At 37.6% G+C, this 25,343-nt stretch overlaps 2 protein-coding genes across 2 annotated transcripts; both read left to right on the plus strand.

The window, feature by feature from the left end:
• The first annotated feature begins 1,116 nt into the window (after positions 1–1,116).
• On the plus strand, positions 1,117–10,081 carry LOC141333885 (uncharacterized). The gene is made up of 2 exons (XM_073839044.1): positions 1,117–1,216; positions 8,443–10,081. Exons 1-2 carry the CDS (start codon positions 1,132–1,134, stop codon positions 9,198–9,200), a joined length of 843 nt encoding a protein of 280 aa, XP_073695145.1. The 5' UTR covers positions 1,117–1,131; the 3' UTR covers positions 9,201–10,081.
• Positions 10,082–18,651: 8,570 nt separating this feature from the next.
• LOC141332879 (protein NLRC3-like) lies at positions 18,652–23,211 on the plus strand. The gene is made up of 3 exons (XM_073837841.1): positions 18,652–18,806; positions 20,148–22,040; positions 23,073–23,211. Exons 1-2 carry the CDS (start codon positions 18,652–18,654, stop codon positions 21,712–21,714), a joined length of 1,722 nt encoding a protein of 573 aa, XP_073693942.1. The 3' UTR covers positions 21,715–22,040; positions 23,073–23,211.
• The last annotated feature ends 2,132 nt before the right edge of the window (positions 23,212–25,343 follow it).

A 25,343-nucleotide genomic window follows, 5' to 3' on the forward strand; every position in this document is an offset into this window, starting at 1 on the left:
ACTTTACGGTCAATTAGAACAATTGCTGTACATGCCAACAAATACGTAGGACTGACGTCGGGAAACACTGTTGTAGGTTACTGACAAAATTCATGCAACAGATAATGTAAGCCCTTGTCACATTTCCAGGGTTCTCAGAATTGAAAGTCATTATAGTTATATAAAGAGTGTCGCAACAAATACTATTTTGTGTTCTCATTCATCTAAATAGCAAAAAAAAAAAGTGTCAGTGCTTCACTGACTTTCCAAAAGAGGAAAAATGTTAAGAAATAAACAGAGACTGATAGTTCAAAAGAGTGAAAGATGTCAACTTTGCGGTCACTCCCTCAGCCTTTGCATGGAAACTAGTTGTAATTTAATGGGATGGTAAGAAAACACAAAGTATAATGTTGTAAATGTACATTATTAAAAAAAGGTAAATATAAAAGTTTATAGATTTCCCATGATAATAATTGTGGAAATCCATTATCATATTTAATAGACACCAGTGTGTAAACAGGACTTTTATTTTATTTTTCTGGCGATGTGACGTCATACAGCTGCGCCCCTTCTAGCCCTGCATTTGTTATGATTCGGCTGAAGAAAGGTTTGTGCTTTAAGTTTTTTAGTCAATGCAAACTGTTCTATCAATTTACACGTTTTTACAGACTACGCAAAATAAATGAGTCAATCTTAAATATAACGTTTTAATACGCTATTTAACGTTATTTTTGTGAGTAAAGCGCATCCTCATATTAATGACAGAAAAAGTGCGTCTCATTTCTCTCCCTGTATCGTATACGACAAACAGTGTAAATGCAAAGAGAACAACAAACACAAACATGTTCAATGGCAACGTTTATAAACCAACTGCAAACGTTTTCATGAAAGTGTAATATTAATATTATGTACAAATAACTGAATGTCAAATATACATCATAAATATCTGCTAATAACTATGTATAATTTGTAATAATTAATACTCGGATCATTGAAGTCTTTAAACTCTGACATCACTCTGACTGATTCCCTTACAAGTGCGCTGACTACTGAGCTAGGGAGCTGATTGAGACACACGCAAGTATTTAGTTTGCTTGTATTTTTATATCTGTTAATTATCTCATCTGAAACAGAACAAAGTGTTCAATAAAGATGGCGTTTATTAAAGAAGAGAGTGAAGACATGAGGATTGAAGAAGCAATCAGAGTCAAACATGAAGAGACTGAGGAACAAACAGGTTGGTTTTCCTTTTTTAAAGCTGAACTTTAAAAAAAAAAACACATTAAGTTTTCATGGAATTTTCATTTTATTTACCGAAATATCTCACCATTCACCTCACACACTCTCACTCACTCACCATTATATGTCTGAAAAACCATTATATGCCCTTATGCTGCTAACAGCAATTGCAAGTAAAATGTTCTGTCATCTTTGCAGGACTGTGATATGAAGAGTGTACAAAGTTACACATATTTAACAACAGTGTGAAAGTGAATAGCACACAACAGGCACAATACTGGTTTAAACAGATTTCTATTGGTATAACAGGAGTCATGACTAAACATGCATCGTTATTTTCAAATGCCTCCATTTTCACAGTCCACACTACGACGTGAAAACAACGTTTTCAAATTTATGCTCAGTTTTCTTTGACAAAAATGCTGTCTCAGTGTGGACAGAAGACCAAAACTGAGAAAACAAAAGATAAATAAATTACCTAAAAAAATTGATCAGGGCTAAAGTGGTGCATGCTTTTTTTTTTTTTTTTTTTTTTTTTTTTTTTCTTTCACAATCAGCCCTTAATGTTGATCATGGTTAAAAACAATCCACCAGAGCAAACTGAATTTATTTGTGCCGTTCAATACTTTTGACAGAGCACAAGAATTCTAAGTAAAATATACATTTAGCTAAAATGTTTGTTGTTGGACGCATGTAGAATTTTAAACCTACACAAAAGTGTATTTTTATGATAGTAACTGTAAATCAGATGTAAGCTAGCTAATACACCCCTATAATTACTAGCTCAAATGAGTTTTCATACTTTTTTCTTACTTTTTTGTCCTGTTTCCAGCCAAAAAATCTAAAAAAATCTTAAACCAAAAAGGATTTCGCATTCGATTTTGAGCGCGATTTGGCGTAGCTTGTCAGTGATTTACGCCTCTGTGTATTAATTGCCAAACGCTGAACGCACGTGATGGAGATTTGCTACTAATCAAAGTACCGGCTTCCTCGACTAAAAGCGCCTCACAACATCGTGCGATTAATCGTACAGCCCTACTTATGGTGCGTTCACACCGGACGTGAATGAAGCGGCAAGCGCGAGTGATTTACATGTTAAGTCAATGCAAAGACGCGAATAGCCATCCTGCGGCACGAAACGCGCGAATGAGGCGGCGCGAATGACGCGGCGCGAGTTGAGCGTTTCAAGCGTTTGCCACACCATTCGCACGAGTTCAAAAATCTACTCTTCGCTTTATTTATAGAACCTCTGGCTACTGCAATAAGACAGAATGATAACATCCATGGAGTAATATCACATAACACTAATCATAAAATTTCTTTATATGCAGATGATATATTACTGTTTGTACAAAACCCCCAAATATCTCTCTCAGAAATAATTAAACTCATCAATAAATATTCGATTGTATCAGACTATTCCATAAACTGGACCAAATCAACAATTCTACCACTGAATATGAATTCACATGACACTAGTATACAGAATACGCCCTTCTCAATAAATAATATAACATATTTAGGAATAAAAATCTCCCAGAACCTATCTGACTTATTTAACCTTAATTTTATTTCACTACTAAAAACGATAGAAGATGACTTAACTAGATGGATGAACTTACCACTTTCCATTATAGGCCGCATTGCAACAGTTAAAATGTGTATACTACCAAAAGTCCTTTACTTATTTACCATGACACCTGTACAGCCAACTAAGAAATGGTTCACCTCATTAAATCAATCTATAAGCAAATTCTACTGGAAAAACAAGAAACCTAAAATAAGTTTACAAAAGTTACAAAAAAATAAAGCTCAAGGTGGTTTAGCAGCACCTAACTTTCAACATTATTACTTAGCATCTCATCTACAATACCTTTGCAAATGGATAAGACATGACACTACCCAAAACCCATGGCTAGAGTTAGAACAAGCAGAATGTAAAGACATTGCTATATCTGACCTCCCATCACTCACTAAAACAATTAAAAAACAAAATCTATTTTCAAACCCGATGATTAAAACAACTCTCACTGCTTGGTGGCAAACTAATACACTGACAAATCATGTGCTCACTCCACATATCAATTCACCCATATGGAATAACCCAGATTTTACTATCAACCATAGTCCACTCAGCAATAATAAATGGAAGGAGAAAGGCATCACACACTTACATCATCTGTTTCCGGGTAACAGCTTCATTACATTTACAGAATTAATGCAGAGATTTAATCTAGGAAAAGAACACTATTATTACTATCTACAAATTAAAAATTCTATTAAAACCACAACAGGAATCAATGATATAGCACAACCTCCCCCAATTTTAAAACGTATTAGCACAATCAGTAACACTACAAAGTCGCTTTCGAAATTATATGCTTTAATATCATCTATAGACACAAACACTGCTGCACCAGTCGAACAATGGGAAAAAGACCTTAATATCAGCACAGATAAGGAATTTTGGGAAACAGTTTGCGGAAATACTTTTATCTTTAGCACGAATACAAATATCCAATTAATTCAGTATAAAGTTGTACATAGAACACACATTACGCAACACAAGATGTTTAAAATGGGCTTAAGTAATTCTGACAGATGCACCAACTGCAGTTTAAATACACAAGACACCTATCTTCATGCAATTTGGTTACGCCCACCAGTTAATCAATTCTGGACAGATGTCACAAATAAATTAACAGAAATCTTCAAAACTATTATCCCAATGCTCCCAGTACTATGCCTCATCGGCGACACCTCTCAAATTAACCCAGCTTTTAAACACCCAGTTCCTTTACTCATGTCTCTAGCTATCGCCAAGAAAACTATATTACTTAACTGGAAAAATAAATGCCAAATTTCAGTTACACAATGGATACATCTGTTAAGGGAACATATCATTCAAGAACAACATACATCAAAAACACAAAACCAGTTACTCAGATTTAATACAACCTTCAGCCCTCTGCTTTCACCATTAAATATTGAATAAAACTAGCTGATGAGCTGATGCCCCAATTAAGCCGCAAGATTTATAATTGATGCCTTAAACTAATTTCATGATATACAAATACAAACAATGATGTTGTAATTATATGATAGCTGTATGATAACTGACTTTGATGACAATGAAATTTTTGTTTGTTTGTTTTTTTTGAATCTGGCATATTACTACTAATATTAATACTACTTCTGTTGTTATTATTATTATTATTATTATTATTATTATTATTATTATTATTATGGTCAACGGGGTTGGAGGCAGTGGTTGTATGTGTGTTATATTAATTTAGATAGCATATAAGCTTTCTGGGTGTTGCAGCTGCTTTGTCCCTGTCGGTGGGTCTGATTGGCACATCCTGTTGGCATGGGCTCTATCTGTGTCTTGGTTAAGGCAACCTGATCCCCCCAATTGCTGCTTCTGCCAGCATTGCCCCATATTACTGAGTCTGACGAAATCAAAATTGAAACTGTGCTGGATGCGGTGTCTTTGGTTGGGGAGCTGACTGATGAACACCAGGACTACGGCCAGTTTGCAACATAACAAGGGCTCAGTTACAATCAGTACTAATAATGAGCGGTCACCCATCGGGTCACGCACAGACTGGGGGAGCCTGTTCTGGAGGTGCATGGTGTGGTGGACCATTATATAAAATGCCATTCACTGGCATAGGAGTGGGGTCTAGTCACTGGCAGGGTGAGAAGCAAGGTGGAGGGACGGGGTAGATCGGGGACGTTGTTGGGGTCTGTGCCGATGGGTGTGTCCGATGGGTGTGTTGGATGCGCTCGCTGGCAGGGATGGGGTGGCTGCTGGACCAAAGGGGATGGGAGACATCATTTGCAATAATTATCAATAACTCTACCAATTAGTCTATTTCATACTAGTGTACTATTACTATTACAATCATCGATGCTCCCACTGCTTCCACCTCTGTGTCCACTACTGATTTCATTATATTATTATATTTCTACTAGGGCTCCTCTTAGTTATCTGTTCAGTCACGTAAAAAGTAGGATATCATCTGTCATTGCCGTTATTGTATCCTGGATCTGTCCCATTATACTGAAGTTAACATCTACTGCCCCGATTGCTGTTTAACATTGTATTATAATATCACTACTATTGTATATCGTATTGCTTCCTGTTCAATATTTAGTACAGTTATGTCTATAGTTAAATCTTTTCACTAAACAACACAGAAATCGAATGATTTAACTTATCTCTGTACCCATTCAAACTACCACATCCATACATTTATAGCTTGTTTTTTTTGTTTTTGTCCTAATTTTTGCTCCCATCTTCTTGTACTCTTTTTTTTTTTTTTTTTTTTTCTTTGCTTTGTTTTGTCTTGTTTTACTTAGTTTTCTCCCCCTCTGTGTCTCATTTGCGTATATATGTGTATATATCTGTGTATATATCTGTGACTGGTCTCAGTCTATGTCATCATGTTGCTGTCTATCTATGTTTTATTGCGCTCAATAAAAAAAAAAAAAAAAAAAAAAAAAATCTGAACTTTGGCAAAAATTCGCGCCGCGTTAACCAATCAGGAGCTTGCTCTAGTAGTGACGGAGGCAGAAATCTGAAACAACAATGGAGGACAAAATCACCGTTGCTGTCTGTGGTTACTCGGAGCTGTTCCATACATCTTTGTACTTTTATAGAAATGGAAAAAAAAGGATCTTGTTTGATAGAAAGTGAGTGAAGAGGTCGGACAATCTGGTAAGTTTTAAAAAAACGCTCTTTACTCAATATGACCTACATATATATACATATTGAGACTACAAGCAAGCTAAAGCTGGCAAATTGAGCTCATTCACCTGTTTTACAACTACTTTCCCGCTGACTAGTGGCAGACGCCCCTCCCATGACGCGAATTCGCGTCTGTTGTGAAGTAAATTTCACGCGCGAATGACACGAGTTTTTACGCGTGAATGAAGCGAGTAAACTAAAATGTTCAAGCGTCCAACTACGCGCGAATAGCGCGATTCATTCGTGCAAGTCGCGTCCGGTGTGGACGCACCATTAGAATACTATTAATACTATGCGTGCCTTATTTCATGTAAAAACCCACACCATCTCAGAGAAGGGTTTATTTCAAACACTCAACTGATGTTATGAAGTGAGTTTGGAGTAAGAACATGTTGTGGTATTTTCAAATGCTTTCAGATAGAGCAGCATTTCTACACAGAGCTGTAGTTCTGTGAGAAGCTATGCAAACAGTTGTCTTTATTGCCAAAGATTTCTTTCAATTTTATAACGATTTTGAGCCCGATTCAATCATCTGCAATAATGAACGTGATACAGCGTAGCTTTTAAGTGATCTACGACTCTGAGTACTAATTGTTACTCCGTCTGAAAGCACCTGCTGGAGATTTACTACTGATTACACAACCGGTTTTACTAAAAAAAAATAAAAAAAAAAAATGCGCATGACAATCGCCTTTGATTAATCGTGTAGCCCTATTAGAGATTTATTATCAAATGGCGAATTCGGAAATAATCACTTTAGTAAATTTAACAGGCAATTATATAATGATTTTAAAAAAGGGCAGCTGGCCAAATTGGCTGTCAGGCCACCAGGAATTCTCCAGGTTCTCCCGATGGCCAGTCCACGCCTGCCTATTTGGTAAACTTGCTTTAGGGGCCGTTCACATGAAACGTCTTTTGCGCGCTCAAGTTCGTTATTTCAAATGTAGGCGCGCGGTATGTGTGCGCATAATGGAAGCGACGCGCACGCGGTGCGACGCGCTCGTTTTTTCCAGACGCGTCCGCGCCGGATCGAGTTAAAAACATCTCAACTTTTCAGAATGTCGCAAGCGCACCGCAGGTCATGTGACATGAACTAACCAATCAGCTTCATCCTTTCCCTTAATAGCATTGAAAGCACTGCCAAGTCGGAGAAACAGTTTATCATAGCTGTACAGGAATACATATTTTTAAATAAATTTCATAACAGAGCTACTGCTAACAATTTTTAATGCTGAAAATCAATTTATCCTTTCCTGAATCTTCCACGTATTTATGGAGAGCGCAGGTCATGGTTGCTTAGCAACGGCACAAACTTCCGGAGCGCAAGTGCCCGAACGCTTCGTTGACCAGAAGGAAAGCGGCGCGCCTAGCGTTTTCCACGCGTTTTTAGGCGCGACATGTGAACGGCCCCTTATGAAACAGCCGAGCCCCCTGGTTGCATCATATGAAACCCCGCTCACCAATACAAAAGATACATAGCAATAATACTCTGCAAGAATACTCTTCTTACCCTTCTTGTAATGAATCTTGGTGCTGAATTGTCTTAATGGTCAAAGTCTCACCTCATGCTGTGCTGATTAAAATATGCATCGTGAAATGTGAGTGGGTTGTTTTTAGTTAATCCAACAAAATTGCCTGTTTCCTTAAGGAGTCATGACGTGTTTTTATTCATTTATTTGTTTATTTTTTATTGTGTTCTCTGAGGTGTAGTCATAATATTACAAAAGTTTTTTGGATAAGAGGCATTCAAAATTTAGTGATTTATGACTTTTCCCCACCCTGTTTTTTTTTCCCCACAGTGGGTTTTGGGGTGTTTTGCTTTTAAGAGATCAGTGTAACAGCCCACTTTTTGATTGGCTAACATTATTGCCTCCTTTAATAAAACCCACATATTTTCTATAAATAGGTCTCTGCAGGAACAAATGGGAGTTACCAGATCAGTGGGGAGGCCAAAACAGAGGGGCGTTTTCAACCACGTTACCTGATTGGCTGACGTAATAGTGACGGGTAGGTTTAGGGGTGGGGTCATGTAAGGCGGATCATTTTTATTGCATCATTTAGAAACACCCAGCAGTTTGAAAACACCCACAAATTCTGAATGCGCACTTTTGCTCTGCAGAGACCTCAGTCCCATAAACCCTACAAGGAATTGTTGTGTGATGAATTTTTAATCTGACGGTTAAGTGGGGAGTTTGTTCAATTTTCTTTTGATGAATTTTATCCCCTAGGAGCGTAAATAAATGGTACTATATTGAGATCAGTCTATATCTACATTTCCTGAACTCAGTTATTAGATTTTCTAGAGGCCAGCTTAAACTCTGTAGCACACCGGCCAACCAGGATCAGGTTTGGACAGCGTTGTATAGGATCTAGCATAAATGCAATACAGACAGGATCTACATGTTTTGATGTGGATTTCTTTGTGCCATTAAACTGGGGTTAACATTTATTTGTTTGTTTTTCCACCTTAGACCTAATGGCACTGAAAGAGGAGAGGGACGTACTAAGTGAAATTGAAGAAGAAGATCAGAATGAGAGCCTTTTTACCTGCCAACATTGTGGAAACAGTTTCACTCATAAAGGAAGCCTTAACAGACACATGAGAATTCACACTGGAGTGAAGCCTTACACATGCCCTCAGTGTGAAAAGAGTTTCACTCATAAAGAAAGCCTTAACAGGCACATGAGAATTCACACTGGAGAGAAGCCTTACACGTGCCCTCAGTGTGGAAACGGTTTCAGTCATCCTGGAAACCTTAAAGTCCACATGAGAGTTCACACCGGAGAGAAGCCTTTCATGTGCCATTGGTGTGGAAATAGTTTCAATCAACAGGTAAATCTTGAAGCTCATATGAGAATTCACACTGGAGAGAAGCCTTTTACCTGCAAAGAGTGTGGAAAAAGTTTTAACAGAAAAGGGAACCTTAATTACCACATGACAGTTCACACTGGAAAGAAACCCTTCACCTGCCAACTGTGTAGAAAAAGCTTCAAGGAAAAAAGAAACCTTTATGCCCACAAGCGAATTCACACAAAGGAGACATTTTTTACCTGCCGACTGTGTGGAAACACTTTCATTCGTAAAGGATACCTTAACAGGCACATGAAAACTCACACTGAAGAGAAGCCTTACAAATGCTCTCAGTGTGGAAAGAGTTTCAGTCAAAAACGATACCTTGAAGTCCACATGCGAATTCACAATGGAGAGAAGCTTCAACCTAAAAGGTAACCTTATGTACCACATGAAGATTTATTCAAGAGGGACCTGTTGAAATGGCATGCAGGGACATCGAAAAGAAGCCTGTCATGTGCCATCACTGTGGAAAGACTTCCAGAAACAAAGCAAATCTTGAGTTTCACATATGCTGGATGATGGCATTTTATCTTCTGTAGAGCTGCTTTACAGCTGAATTGCATCTTGCAACATTGACATTGGTGTCATTCAGTCAACACTGAACTGATTCTAAAGCAAGTACATTGCTGTCTTTTGTAGAACTGTTTACAGCTGAATTGAAGTCTTTTAAAAATGATAAACTTCACAGTTATTCAACTGACTTGAGATGAATAATGACACTCGTCTTTTAAACCAGTGTTATTGTGAATCTGAATTGCCTCCACTGATTCTGCAATTGTCCTGTTTATCCTTGTGAAGTTCTTTGACACACTCTGTATTATATAAAGCACTATAGAAATAAAGCTGACTTGAGATAAGAGTTCACGCTACAGGGAATTATCTTACAAGACCTCAAAAAGTTATTTTCATTCTTCTCTTCAGGTTAAAAAGAAGAATAGCCCTGTGGAGTTTAGCTTTGATTCTTGTTAAATGCACCAGATCCAGCTAGTCCTTCAGGGTTATTTAAAAACTACAGGTATGTGTGTTGGAGCAGAGTTGGAACCAAGTTTTATTTTACATAAAGTCATTGTACATAATGTAAAGAACATTATGTGAAAATGTAACCTGATGTCTTGATATTGACTGAGTTAGGCCATGTCCAAGATTTCCTTAATTTTGGACTTACAAAATCATGTTTTTGAGAAATGTAACCAATGTAAAGAAAAGCTGAAATTTAAAACTGACTATGTGTTCTAAATAAAGCTGAGATTCTCCCATTTTCTGTGATATATGATATATTATTTTAAAATTCTTTAGGTTTTCTAAAACAGGTCTATGTGTTATGATATGCATGTCCAAAAGTCCTAAAAACATTGAAAGGATTGAGTTTGAGTGCAGCAACAGTTACCAAGTCAATTCACTGAAATGATTTGTATAACTTGTTAGTAAAATGAAATAGCAGTAATATCATTAATACATACATTAATATATAAAATTGAAGTATAATCTAATTCATATATTTGGGGTTTGTGGAATATAGTAGCCTAAATCTGGCACTACATAAAAAAGTAAGAAAAACAGAAATTGAATAATCAAATGTAAAAAAATAATCACTGCATAGTCTTTATTGTATGCAAATAATTTATTGCAAAAAGCTGATTATTTAGAGCTACAAAAATTGTTCTGTCAATAAATGTGAGTGATTCCCTCTTTTATTGTTTGATAAAAGAAAGACTGCAGCAGATTTAAAAATGCACAGATCCAATATAGCTTATTGTATAAACGACATTCGTGTGTGGCCCCTGGAAAGCCCAAAGTTTAGGGTGCAGTGGGGCTATACTTAGAAAAAAAGCTTTTCAATGTGCCCAAAATGTATGATTGCAGAAAAATATATATATTTGTATTGAACATTTATGGAGCAACAGATGTTGTGTGAAAATAAAACATACAAGTGGTTTATTTTGTTTAAAAATCTTATAAATGTAAGAGGTGGCAAGGGGGGGCCTTTTGCCCCACACACGGGATAAAAGGCTCACCAGCATTGGGTAAAAGGCACACAGTATTAATACAAATACTTTAGCTATAATAATGTTGCTTTTTAAATAATGAGTTGTTAATTGTTCAAAACCATCACTTTAGCAAAGTTTGTACTATTTCTGCTTATTTTGATAAATAATCGAATTAGTTTTTGTTCAGTAAATATACTGTCATTAAAATGTTAAAATAAAACATTTTAAAATACAGAAACAAAATTATTTTAAAATGTAAAGATTTTGAAAGCACTGCAGGAGATCCCATAGTAATTTAATATAGATTTACAGTAGTAACAACAGATAATATTTTATTATAGTATATAATATGATTAATAGCATGCTTTTAAATATGATGGTTTCATTCTAAACATAGTGATTATCTTTAAGATGGACACCCAACATAATATATGATACTTACTGTCACACTCTGGCTGGGTTGAGGAGTGGAGATGGAGGAGGAGAACCGGAGTAAATGAATAAAAAAAAGTTTATTAAACAAAACACTGAAAATGATTACAAACCAACAAAAACCGGGAGCAAGAAACGAGCACATGTAACGTTAACAACGGACCGCAGGGAGTGATTAGACACAGACTTAAATACACAGAAACGGGGGCGTGGTAACAAACGAGATAACAAGATGACGAGGGGGAAATACAAATATGGGCAAGACAAAACCAACTAAGACTAAACCAAAAGGGGGAGACAAGGACTAAACCATAAGGACTAGAAACAGAGGGGGAAAAACACTGGGAAAACATAACAGACTACACAAGAATCCTGACACTTACCATCTGAATATAACAATGTCATGTCAACAAATAGAAAAGTCAGCCTTCTATTAATTATCATGTTAATTGTTGTGCCTTTTAACCCCCAACAGCAGGGGTGCTTTTTACCCCAAATATCACACTTTTACATATTCTTTAATTATGTAAAAACTGTTGTTTTAATTATCCTAAACAAAACTGAAAATCATTAAGAAGACCTTTGTCTCAAGATATATTCAAGAATTGTAATGATTCTCATTTGCTACTTAAATCTACAACATATTTAAAAACATTAAATATTAGATCAAGCATGCACAAAATTAACTTTGCCCTGTTGCCCGCAGATGTGTCAAACGTCAAGTTAAATTGCACGTGTATCTTGAAAAGCGGATGTTTTGGAAAGTGTTACGGCAGGTTTCGCTGCCATCTAGTGGTTTAGAGGAAAATAATATCAAAGGTGCCTTTTACTCCAGGGCGCCTTTAGCCCCGTAATACCCTTTCTCGGTTGTTTTTCCATTTGATATTGTCTTTATTCCAATATATGGTCTTTTCCACCAGAAATGATGACCGATAAAAATATATTAGTAGTCTCCGACTACATTTGCTTCTATCTCATAACCCCCTCACACAAGTGCATGTCAATGCAGCCGTCTGTTGTTGCTGCAGTTTCCACTATTTTTTGTTGTTGCTATTGTTCTGTCTTTTACTTCTACGGTTTTCTACTATAAAACAGTGTCTCAGGCCAGTGTTGCCACCTTGTGGAACAATTTATTACTGCAAAACCAAGTCTGTAAAGTACACATGGTTACAAAAATCATTCTGGTGATGAAATTTGTCACGCACACTGTGCGCTGACCTTTGGGCCCTATTTTAACTATAAGCACATGGTCTAAAGCACATGCCGCAGGTGCACAGAGGGCAAGTCCGAATCCACATTTTTTAAAAAGAATTATTTTAGGCATTTTTGCGATAGGACAGATCAGTAATGACAGGAAGCGATTTGGGAGAGAGATAGGGGCAGGATCGGGAAAGGTCCTCGAGCTGGGATTCGAACACGGGAGCACAACGGCACTGTATGTTGGCAAGCTGCCCACAAGGCTATCGGCGCCAACAGAATCCACTTTTGCTAGTTTAATGACAGGAGCAATGATCAGCGCATGGTCTAAAAGCGTTGTCCCTATTCTTGTCCCTGCTCCCTATTCTTTTAATGAGTAATAAGTGTGTTTTGGGTCTAACGTGCATCAAACCAATCAGAGTCTTATCTCTCATTCCTTTTAGGAGCCAGTTGTGCTCGCGCCATGCCGGATTACATGGCGGAAAAGGGGGGAGGGGCATCTGAAGGGCATCATACTATTGATTGATTTCATTCTGGGTTGTGTCCGAGAGCCAGTTATTTATCCTCTCAATCCAGTCTCTATTTTGGGAGATTGTATGTATGTTCAAGCATCAGTATATAAAAAAATACCATCACAGGTGCTATCGCCCCAAAAAGCCACCCCCTTTTTTTCCAGTAAGACAATTGACTTGAACATTAACTCCAAAACATGCCTTGCTGTGTTTTGCGCTTGGAGGGTAGCATCAGATAAAACAGCAGTAATTGGGGTGCTTTGTCCATTTTTGAATTTAGACTTCATGTTTGTAAAATTTTTCAGTGGCTGAAGTTGGCTGGTTGGTGTGGAGTAATTGCTTCAGCCAAATCAATAATGCTAGTATTTTGTGCTGGTACTGCTGTTGCGGTGGCGGCGACGGCGACATTAATGTTACCTTGAATTAGCATGGCTCCTGAGCCCAGATCCAGTGCTGAAGTGGTGGTCGCTTTGGAGGAGCTGTTGTAGATGCTGCTGGTTGGCTGCCCACTAGGCACAAGTTAAAAGTTTTTTAAATTAAAGTTTTCTGAAGGCTCCAAAGCAAAATCACCAAGCAACTTTGCTCATTTTTCTCAAATTGTTTCTTAGTTATTAGTATATTATTAATCACAATATAGCTAGTTTTACTTTATCTTTGTTATTTAAAATAACAACAAAGATGCAAATAAACAGTAGTTTAATCATGTGCAGTCAGTGATTTGTCTTTTCGTTTAATGTTTTATTAACATTGAGACAGATCTGTATTAAGACCTACTGTAATGCATGAATCTAATACAATGTTATACATCAGATTTTCCCCCAACCATTAACTAAACGTTCATAGCACATTATGTTTGTGTGAATCTCACCAAGACATACACTCACCGGCCACTTCATTAGGTACACCTTACTAATACCGGGTTGGACCCCCTTTTGCCTTCAGAACTGCCTTAATCCTTCGTGGCATAGATTCAACAAGGTACTGGAAATATTCCTCAGAGATTTTATGACATGATAGCATCACGCAGTTGCTGCAGATTTGTCAGCTGCACATCCATGATGCGAATCTCCCATTCCACCACATCCCAAAGGTGCTCTATTGGATTGAAATCTGGTGACTGTGGAGGCCATTTGAGTACAGTGAACTCATTGTCATGTTCAAGAAACCAGTCTAAGATGATTCACGCTTGACATGGCGCGTTTTCCTGCTGGAAATAGCCATCAGAAGATGGGTATATTTATTGGTCATAAAGGGATGGACATGGTCAGCAACAAAACTCAGGTAGGCTGTGGCGTTGACATGATGCTCAATTGGTACTAATGGGCCCAAAGTGTGCCAAGAAAATATCCCCCGCACCATTACACCACCACCACCAGCCTGAACCGTTGATACAAGGCAGGATGGATCCAAGCTTTCATGATGTTGACGCCAAATTCTGACCCTACCATCTGAATGTAGCAGCAATCGAGACTCATCAGACAAGGCAACGTTTTTCCAATCTTCTATTGTCCAATTTTGGTGAGCCTGTGCGAATTGTAGGCTCAGTTTCCTGTTCTTAACTGACAGGAGTGGCACCCAGTGTGGTCTTCTGCTGCTGTAGCCCATCCGCCTCAAGGTTCGACGTGTTGTGCGTTCAGAGAAGCTCTTCTGCATACCTCGGTTGTAACGAGTGGTTATTTGAGTTACTGTTGCCTTTCTATCAGCTCAAACCAGTCTGGCCATTCTCCTCTGACCTCTGGCATCAACAAGGCATTTGAACCCACAGAACTGCCGCTCACTGGATATTTTCTCTTTTTCTGACCATTCTCTGTAAACCCTAGAGATGGTTGTGCGTGAAAATCCCAGTAGATCAGCAGTTTCTGAAATACTCAGACCAGCCCGTCTGGCACCAACAACCATGCCACGTTCAAAGTCACTTAAATCACCTTTCTTCCCCATTCTGATGCTCGGTTTGAACTGCAGCAGATCGTCTTGACCATGTCTACTGTACATGCCTAAATGCATTAAGTTGCTGCCATGTGATTGGCTGATTAGAAATTTGCGTTAACAAGCAGTTGGACGGGTGCACCTAATAAAGTGGCCGGTTAGTGTATTTCACAATAATGTATAGGGAGATTGTGCACTCTCTGTGTCAGGGTTCTGTCACTTTGTGTAGTTTTCTTGTCGTTCTGTGACAGAGCCCTGACACCCCATCATGTCTTGTTTTCATGTTGTCTGCGTGCCTTCTTTCTTGTTGAAGTGTGGTGTTCGGATACTGGCACTCATGTCTCGTTGAGTTTCAGTTTTACGTCGGGGTTTCGGACACTCGCGTTCCATGTTCTGTCTTGTTGTGGGAGCGTGCAGTCTCGAGTTCACTCAGACCATATGCTCTTCTGTCACGTGGATTGTGTTTTGGGTAGCACGCATTTTATGTTTGGCCGCATGCTTTTTTTGTTGTCTTGTATTGTTGTTTTCATGTCATGTTTTGTTTGAACACGCAGCTTATGAGTTTTCTCATTGGCTGCGTGTTTATGTATAAGCACATGGCTTGTGATTGTGTTGCTGGCCATGTGCTTGTGTCTTGTTTGGTTTCTTGTGCCATGTGCTCTAACGTCTGTTGTCTTGACCCCGCCCATCTTGTTTCCTGAATTATGGTTTATTTGCCCCACCTGTGTTTCCCTCATTACCTGCCTCATTTGCTCCCTACTTATTCTTTGTGTTTGCAGTCCTGCGCCAGTTTGTCATTGTATGTATCCTGTTGTGTCCTGCCCTACCTCGTCCTGCCCAGCTGTGCTGTCAACCAGTGAGCCTTTTTCCCCCTCGGGGTAGTTTTTGTTGCTGTTATATTTATTTTATTTTCAAATTAAAAGCCTATTTCCTTTGCATCAGTGAGTCCTCGCCTCTTCCCTTCACCTGAACCCTGACGCTCAGAGAGGCGCATCTTACGCACACGCTTTCATCAGCATGGGTTTGAAAATTATATTTTACTGATTTGGACTCATGTCATCAAGAATTTGATATGAATATTCACAAAGCTGAATATCATATCAGCCAGTCGGTTACAGTCCAGATTATGCTGCACAGTTGTGTATTATTGACCCCATTTGGACATGAAAGTGAAAAACATATATTAATTCACAGCAGTTATTTACTTACATGTCTGCTTGCCATATAATAAATAATGTCTTTTCAGATGATATTATCACAAAATAAACCCTAACAGGGTGATCAGGACTCAAGTATAAAGAATGAAGATTATATGAATGTATAATCTGAATGTATTATTCTTTACCTAGACACTTACAATGGTTAACCAAAAAGAAGACCAATATTCATGGTGCTGCAAAAAAGACAAAAGGGTGAAGTGACTCTCAGTCAGAAATGTGAATTCTCTAAAAAAAAGTTCCTTGGACAAACACTGGATAATTTTTTGCAGATCCTGAAAAGGTGCGGGCAATCACACGGATGAGCACGCCATCCTAACACAATCAATCAATCACCTTTATTTATACAGCGCTTTTAACAATACCGGTTGTGTCAAAGCAACTTTACAGTATTAATTATGACAATAGTGTCAATAGTGCAAAAGTTCCATGTTGCAGCATAGTCAGATTTGCAAAGGACTTATCTGGTTCCCGTGGTCTTGCGCCAATGGGTTCTTTTCTGATGATCCGTCTCCAGGGCTCATCAAATATAAAAGACATTAATGGTCTTGCAATGGTACTGACTTAAAGGGGAACTCCAGTGTGATATTGACCTAAAGTGTGTTGAATCATGATACCGAGTGTGAACTTACCTTTCATAGCTCATCTTGGCTTGTCAATTGCACTCCAAAATCTGGCGTTAGTTAGCCAATGCTAACAACAGGTTGTCGATGAGGGTGAATCAGGCATCAGACTAGCCATGTAAATAAATCACTCTTTTACACCAGACACAAAGTAGCTCCACACTTCATTGGTCACGATAAGTCAAGTGACAAGCAGGAAGGAAACTTCAACCTGATAAGTTGATAACCAGATAAGTTCCTTCCTGCTCGTCACTCGACTTATCGTGACTAAATTCAAGATGGCGGCGAACGGTAAATTTCCTGAAGGTATTGTCTGTATAAATCTTCTTGTAAATAAACTACCAGTGGTTTTTCAAAGTTCTCAATGTCTCGTTTTAAGTGTCAGGGCCCTTGGAAGTCTACCAATGAAGTGTGGAGCTACTTTGTGCCTCGTAAATGGTGTAAAACAGTGATTTATTTACATGGCTAGTCCGATGACCGATTCACCCTCATCGACAACCTGTTGTTAGCATCGGCTAACTAACGCCAGATTTCGGAGTGCAGGGGACAAGCGGAGACGAGCTATGAAAGGTAAGTTCACACTCGGTATCATGATTCAACACACTTTAGGTCAATATCACACTGGACTTTAATCATTTTAAAACAGTAGTTCAGAATTCAAAGCCATTTAGGCTTTCAGTTAGATAACAAGTTCTGCTGCATTTTAGATATATCTTTATCTTGTGTTTAAAATGCTACCTGTCAGCATTCCATGTTTAAAGTCATGAGCAGACAGAATAATATAAAATATAAATTTTTTAATTACAATTATTTAAATAATAATAAAAAAAAGTTTCTGAGCTTTTTTGTCTTAACTTAAACCTTCTAGATTTAACATTTCACTTAGAATAGTTTCAAAAGGAGCAAATATGGATATGGGCTTAGAAGCCCATTCATCCTGTAAAAAAACAGTTTGATGTCGGAAATTGCATTACCATGTAAATGGTACTTTAAAATCTTTAGCCATCTTAGTGGGTGGTGCCAAGTGTCGTATTACAAAAAGCATTATGGTCTTTTACAATTAAAACTTTTTGTAATCTTGACAAGAAAACATAATTGGAAAGGTCAGAGTCTCAAGTTATTTTGAGATAGAAGCAATATTGACAGAGAAGTTTAGACATTTGTAACATTTGTAATGCATTAAAAATCAATGAGTTTAATCTCAGGAACCTCGAATTTTTCATATCAACATCCAATTTAGAACATAACTTATTTAGAAGTAAGGCTTTAATTTTTTTGTAATTTTAGAGTAAAACCTGTTATGCTAAATATTTATTTATATTAAAAAAATAAGACCAGTACATTTTTTTTACAGCAAATTTACATTTCTATAAACTTTTGATACTTTAATATTTTGAAATTATTCCACTTTTGCAATAATCTGCTGAATGTATTCTTTAAAAAAAGAACTTAGATCTGTATTCAAATGCGTTTATGAATTTAAGTTTGGATAGTGCACTTTTACGGCTGTTTAAAAATGGGGGGTGACAGTTAAAGGGTTAAGTAAAACACACCCATCACAACTTGACTTGCCAAAACCTGCATAATCACACCCTCTGTAGGAAAAAAAAGCATACCATCAGCAGAAGGAGACAAGGACAGTGCAAAATGGTAAGTTTCTTGAGATCGCCTTTGAAAACATCACATCACAGTAAGTTCAATAATCGAGAGTTTTATAACATATCATCTAAAGTTTTCTCATGTGTGTATCTTTAGGACATGATGTTGTGAGAAAAAATAGTTGCCAAGAATGCTGCTTTGAGTTTGAATTTATGAAAACTATCCTATGAAAATATGTTGTTTAAGTAGCCCAACTTGTATGTTATGCACTGTAACCCAGCAGATTAGGTCATTATTTTAACTTTTAAAACAGTCTGTGTATGTTTGTGAAAATGATTGTCAGAAACATATCATATGCATCATATGTTGTTCACTACCAGAACAAGAGAGCAGCATCTCCAGAGCCCAGCTTTGTGTCTATGAAGAGTGAGGAATCCATAGAGCAGCCTCCTAATCTGTGTGATGGAATTGTGCAGTTTAACCCTAGGTGAAACTATATTCTCCTCCATTTTTCTGCAATATTTCTGTCACATAGTGTCTGTGTAGTTTAGTTTACAGTTCGGTTTTATTACATGTGTTTAGTCCCAGTGTCCTTGGTTATTATTAGTGGTGGGCCGTTATCGGCGTTAACGTGCTGCGTTAACGTGAAACTCTTATCGTGCGATAAAAAAAATATCGCCGTTAATCTATTCTCAAATTTGGGTTGGGAGCTGGGTCTAAACTACGCAAGCTATGGTGACTTTCACCTTGATAGTTTAACGCGGATGTATACCGAAGAATATGGTTGCGCGTTTAAGTCTCCTCCACCAAAACACAGACGGGATCGCGTCGTCCTCCATTCATATAAACCGAATCTACTATAGCGAAATGCCACGTAAATTCGTCGTTTTTTGGATTCATAAATCAAATGTTGGTCAGTCACTTAATTCAAATCGCGATATGGATAGTGTATGTGAAAACTGAAATGCAAAAAGACCGTTTTAATATGAATCCGATATGTTCCGTTTGCCTAGCTGTATGTATGCATTGCGGAGACGAGCTTTTACTACACGTATACTGAAACACACGTGACGCTCCCGGTCATTTTTGGCATTTTCATCTCACATGAACAGATAAACTCATCTCCCAAACTGCTGTGAGTGTCATTTTTACCGTTTCATTTGAGAAAACTAGCATCATATCATACTGTATGACACAGAAACTTCACGGCAACCTGTCAAAATAAAAGCACGGTGTAACATGTAATGGGTTGGGTAGGTGTTGACGTTAAAAAAACTAGGTAGAAAAAATAATTTCATTGTTAGTTAGTTAGTAAACACAAGTACATCTAATTGAACATAATTTATTTTCATCAACAAATTATCATAGAACAGCTTTATGAGCTTTATGATCCAGACTTTAAGTCATTATTTGGGTAGCACACATATTCTGAATGCCTTCAGCAGAATTCAAATTAGCCATTTTAATCTAGATTAATCTAGATTAATTCCAAGATTTAATCTAGATTAATCTAGATTAAAAAAATTAATCTATGCCCACCCCTAGTTATTATACTGACTTTTTCCTTATTTTATCACCCATTTACTCTCCATTTGTATTCTCCTGTTTAGTGCAGTTGCTTGTCAATGTATTGTTTAGTTTACATTCATTTTCATGCCCCTAAGTGCCTTTTTTCAGATAGACTGTTACCTCAGTTCTCCTCTTTGCAACCTCTGTGACAGTGTCATTCTCATTTTGAGGACAATAAAATTTAGTTTTAGTAAAAGACATTTTTAATCATTCATATTCTTTCTTTTTGTTGTTGTTCCTCTTTCTGCTGTGTTGATAGAGATGATCAGACTGGAGACCCGTTGCAAGATTTTCATCAACCAGCTGATGATAAGCTACAGAGAGTCAAAGACCAACACAAAACCAGCATGAAGAACAAGTATGAGAGCTTTGTTGAGGGAAGCAAACTACAAAAGACTCAAACTCTCCTGAACAGGATCTACACACAGCTTTACATCATAGAGGGAGAGGGTGAAGGAGTGAATGAAGAACATGAGGTTTTACAGATGGAGAAAACACACAGAACACAACATGCACAAGACACCTCAATCAACTGCAATGACATCTTCAAACCCTCACCTGAACCAGGATGTGAGGAGGAAGTCCAAATCAAGACTGTTCTTACTAAAGGCATTGCTGGAATTGGAAAAACTGTCTCTGTGCAGAAGTTCATTTTGGACTGGGCAGAGGGAAAAGCTAATCAGGATATAGATTTCATGTTTGTGCTTCCATTTCGAGAGCTGAACTTGATTGGAGATCATCAGTACACTCTTCACAGGCTTCTGCTGGACTTCCATCCTGAACTTCATGATCTGGAATCAAAAATTTATAAGGAGTGTAAAGTTGTTTTCATCTTTGACGGTTTGGATGAAAGCAGAATCACACTGATGTTCTCAGATGCTCAGAAAGTTTGTGATGCGACCGAGACTTCATCAGTGAGTGTGTTGATGTCAAATCTCATGAAAGGAGAGCTGCTTCCCTCTGCTCTTATATGGATCACCTCCAGACCAGCAGCAGCCAATCAAATCCCCTCTAAGTACATCGACCGTCTGACAGAAATCCAGGGATTTGATGAGCCTCAAAAGGAGGAATATTTCAAGAAGAGAATCAGTGATGAGTGCCAAGCCACCAAAATCATCTCACACATTAGAAGAGCAAGAAGCCTCCACATCATGTGCCACATACCCGTCTTCTGCTGGATCTCATCCACTGTGCTTCAAAACATTCTGAAACAAGATCTGAGTGCAGAAATCCCTCAAACTTTGACTGAAATGTACATCCACTTCCTGCTTACTCAGATCAACATTAAGAATCCAAAGTATGAAGACAGAGGTCCAGAGAAATTCCTGCAGTCTAACAGAGAAGTGATTGTAAAACTGTCTGAACTAGCTTACAAACAGCTGTTGAAGGGCAATGTGATGTTCTATGAGGAGGACCTGATTGAGAGCAGCATAGATGTAACTTACGCCTCAGTGTATTCTGGAATTTGCACTGAGATCTTTAGGGAGGAATCTGTTATTAATCAGAGGAAAGTCTACAGCTTCATTCATCTAAGCTTTCAGGAGTTTCTAGCTGCTTTCTATGTGTTTTACTCCCATGTTGTCAAGAACAAAGAGTTCCTAAAATTGTTCGGTGAAAAATATAAATATAATCATGACTCTGAAAATGACTGTGACTATAATAAGCACATGTTTGATGATTTATCTCTGTATGGATTACTAACATCAGCAGTTGACCAAACTCTTCAGAGTGAAAATGGGCACCTGGATCTTTTTCTGAGGTTCCTGCTGGGTATTTCAATGGAGTATAATCAAAATCTCCTACAGGATCTACTGACACAAACATAAAGCAGCTCAGAGACCATCAGAGAAGCCACACAGTACATTAAAGATGAAATCAAGACAAATGACAGTCTCTCAGCTGACAGATCTATCAATCTGTTCCTCTGTCTGTTAGAAGTGAAAGATCAGACACTGTACCAAGAAATTCAGGACTTTGTGAAATCAAACAAACACTCAGAGAATAAACTGTCCCCAGCTCACTGCTCAGCAATAGCTTACATGCTTCAGATGTCAGATGAGGTGGTGGATGAGATTGATCTTATGAAATACAACACGTCAGACAAGGGAAGAAGGAGACTGATACCAGCTGTGATAAACTGCAGAAAAGCTCTGTGAGTATTCAATTATGTTAAAATCTAATTAGTTTGATTTCAGGTACAGTCAACTCATAACTATTTATATTCATCTAACACAAATCTAAAGACAAATTTTCTGTTCATTACATTGAGAGTCTATTCAAGTCTTGTTGGCATAGACTATTTACACAGTAACCCTTTAATGAGTTTAATAGCAGCAGTGATGAGGATGATGAGTTCCACTATTGAGCTGTTCCTTTCCTCCAGTATGCATTTCCTCCAGTGTTGGATGAAGTACACAAATCAAGTACTTGAGTAAAAGTACAGATACGTGTAATGAAATATAATTTTTAATTCAAAAGCATTACACTTTGGAATGTAGTTAAGGTTACTCAAAATAAAATTACTCCAGTAAAGTACAAATACTTGAAAAATATAATTAAGTACAGTAATAAAGTAAAAATGCTTGGTTACTGCCCATCCCATTTGCATGCTCCACTGCCTGGGATACTTAGGCTGCATCTGAAATTGCATACTGTCTTGAGTAGGTACTTATTTTGAACAAGTAATTACTTCACAAATGCTAAAGAAGTATGTTCTGTATAGTATGGATGTGGGTAGTATGACTGGAATCTGGAAACACTACATTCATCATGTTGTCATTATCATGTGACCTGCCAGCCATCACTGCCATTCTTTACTGCCATACATAAATGGTCTCCCATGGCTTTATGTGATAGTAAAGCGTCCATCATATGCAAACTTCATAAAACAAATACAAAGTGGAACTGGTACTAATGGATTTTCTTGTTTAATTTGACAGAAAATTGTTTCAGTTTATCACCAACTTGTTTAAGCAACATAAAAGCAAAAAAAAAAAAAAACTGCCTTCAATAACTTCTATTACTTTGGTCTTGTTTCTTCATACCCAGTATTTTGGGCAGTACCAAGTACATTGCTAGCTATCTTTAAATCCACCATAAATTGGTGAATGGAGAATGGAGGTGGTGACAGAGTTGAAGTCATGCACGTTGTCATATACAGAAAACATGTAATCCTCTGTTATAGACTTGCTGGATGTGGTCTCTCTGATCAGCACTATAAAAGTTTGTCTTCAGCTCTCCAACCATCAAACTCCTGTCTGAGAGAGATTGACCTCAGTAACAATGACTTCCGGGATTCAGGAGTCAAACTGCTGTCTGCTGCACTGAAGAGTTCACACTGTCAACTAAACATACTGAGGTTTGACTTTTACATTCACTCTAGGGGTGGGCGATATGACCTAAAATTAATATCACTGTATTTTTCAGCTTTTGAACGGTGACGGTATAATATCACGGTATTACTTTTTTTTTTGGTACATTTTGGGAGGAGTAGCCTGTCCTGTCCCTTTAGTATGTGAATAAAGTTAATATTTTTATAATATAATAAATAAATGGTAGGTATCCTTATCAAAAAGAGACATGGGAGAGTATTATGCATTCTCAACATATTTATTTTGCAAAAAACCTAAAGATCTTACTTAACAGTGTGCAACAAAACAAAAAATATTTTTTTTTGAAATTTCATTTCTGCAATATTTAAAACTTTTAAATAACTAGGGGAAATCAACCCATGGCAACAGTTTAAAAGTAGACCAATTCTGTGGGCAAAAACCGCTGGAGTTAATGTCATTGCATACATGAGTACGAAATTTTCGTCCATTTTCGCATCCATAATAAGCATTTTGATAAGGATGGCGAATATGAGAAAACTAAAAAAAAAAAAAAAAAAAAACGCATACGAAAATCGGACTCGGTGTACAATGACCTTTAGATTTGAATGATCACGGGTCGAAAGTAAAGAGAGATGACAAAAATAGACTGGAGGATTTGCTGCAATCTTGTACTCACTGGCAAATATCTATTAAAAGATGTGCTGCTCCCTTTACACAGAGTGTGCATTATCGCAAAATCGAAAGTAAAAGTAAACAGCGCAAGCACTCATTTAAAAGCGATTTCTATACCCTGCATATTGAAAGTGCGAAAATCATGTACAATATTAAAATATTTGCGGGTGCGCCAATAAGAAAAAAATACGGAGTCCCAGTCGTCCCGATTGCCACTCCACCCCTGGTATAGGCTACAGACCCGACCTTTCTTCACAATGTTTCACCAGTCGTTTAATGGCCACTCACCTTTTACCTACCACCTGCAAAGCTGATATGAATATGTTTTACTTTTTTATTTACAACAAGATATATAGTATACGGACAGGTATTCAGACCACAACTGAATGTTTGAAGAAAATTTAATGCCTTATTATTTAGAATGAGCTATTATTGATGTAAATGCAGCCGTTCAAGGCACATAATTAGTTTATTACGGTATTGACGGTATTAGAAAATCCATGTCGTGGCGCAATGTCACCCCTAATTCACTCATTCACAAATATGTGTAATAATAATTGCATCAGTGCTTAAATGATAGAAAAGAGATCTGAAATTCAAATTAGCATAAAGTAAATAATAATGAGCTGGAGGTATAACTACAGTGTAATAGTGTTCTTATATTAGATTAGATTACATTAGATTCAACTTTATTGTCATTACACATGTACATGTACAAGTACAAGGCAACAAAATGCAGTTTAGGTCTAACCAGGAGTGCAATAGCAGCAAGTGCATGGATAAAGGTTTAAGTTATGAATGCATTTTAAAGGGGATAAGTGCAGGGAGAACTATGGGTAATATGTACAGATAGATGTACTGTGAGCATAATATACAGGTTGCTATTAACTATAAGCAGAGCTTACAAATAGATGAACATTATATACAAGTTATTAACTGTCATCAGGAATTTGCATATAGATATGAACATAATGTACATGTTGCTATTTTCTATAAACAGGAATTTACAAATGGACATGTATATATAATCAGAAATTTACAAATGTATTGTCAGTGGATATGTGCATTTACAAATGAGTATTTTAAGTGTAGTGCAATGAATATTAAATAGTGCAATGGTAATGGTGAGAGTGTATGGAGTGCTTGGTGAGGGGGCAGAGTTCAGTAAAGAGACAGCTCTAGGAAAGAAACTGTTCCTCAGTCTGCTGATTCTAGTCCTGGGATATCTGAAGCACCTACTGGAAGGCAGGAGAGAAAACAATTTGTGAGGAGGGGGAGAGGAATCCTTTAGAATACTGCGTGCTCGACGCAGACAGTGTTTCTTCTGAATGTCCTCAATGGTTGGAAGTGGAGTCCCTATAATGTGCTGGGCAGTTTTCACCACCCGCTGATGTGCCTTACGCTCAGCAACAGAGTAGCTTCCGTACCAGACTGCGACACAGTTTGTTAAG

The sequence above is a fragment of the Garra rufa genome, chromosome 4 (assembly GCF_049309525.1).
Source record: "Garra rufa chromosome 4, GarRuf1.0, whole genome shotgun sequence".
Lineage (NCBI taxonomy): Eukaryota > Metazoa > Chordata > Actinopteri > Cypriniformes > Cyprinidae > Garra > Garra rufa.

Bases quoted from the DNA above. Each gene is read 5' to 3' on its own strand.
- LOC141333885 (XM_073839044.1), top strand. From the start codon at position 1,132: ATGGCGTTTATTAAAGAAGAGAGTGAAGACATGAGGATTGAAGAAGCA. The intron at 1,217-8,442 runs GTTGGTTTTCCT...TTTCCACCTTAG, and splicing joins AGAGACTGAGGAACAAACAG to ACCTAATGGCACTGAAAGAG.
- LOC141332879 (XM_073837841.1), top strand. From the start codon at position 18,652: ATGATTGTCAGAAACATATCATATGCATCATATGTTGTTCACTACCAG. The intron at 18,807-20,147 runs GTGAAACTATAT...CTGTGTTGATAG, and splicing joins ATTGTGCAGTTTAACCCTAG to AGATGATCAGACTGGAGACC.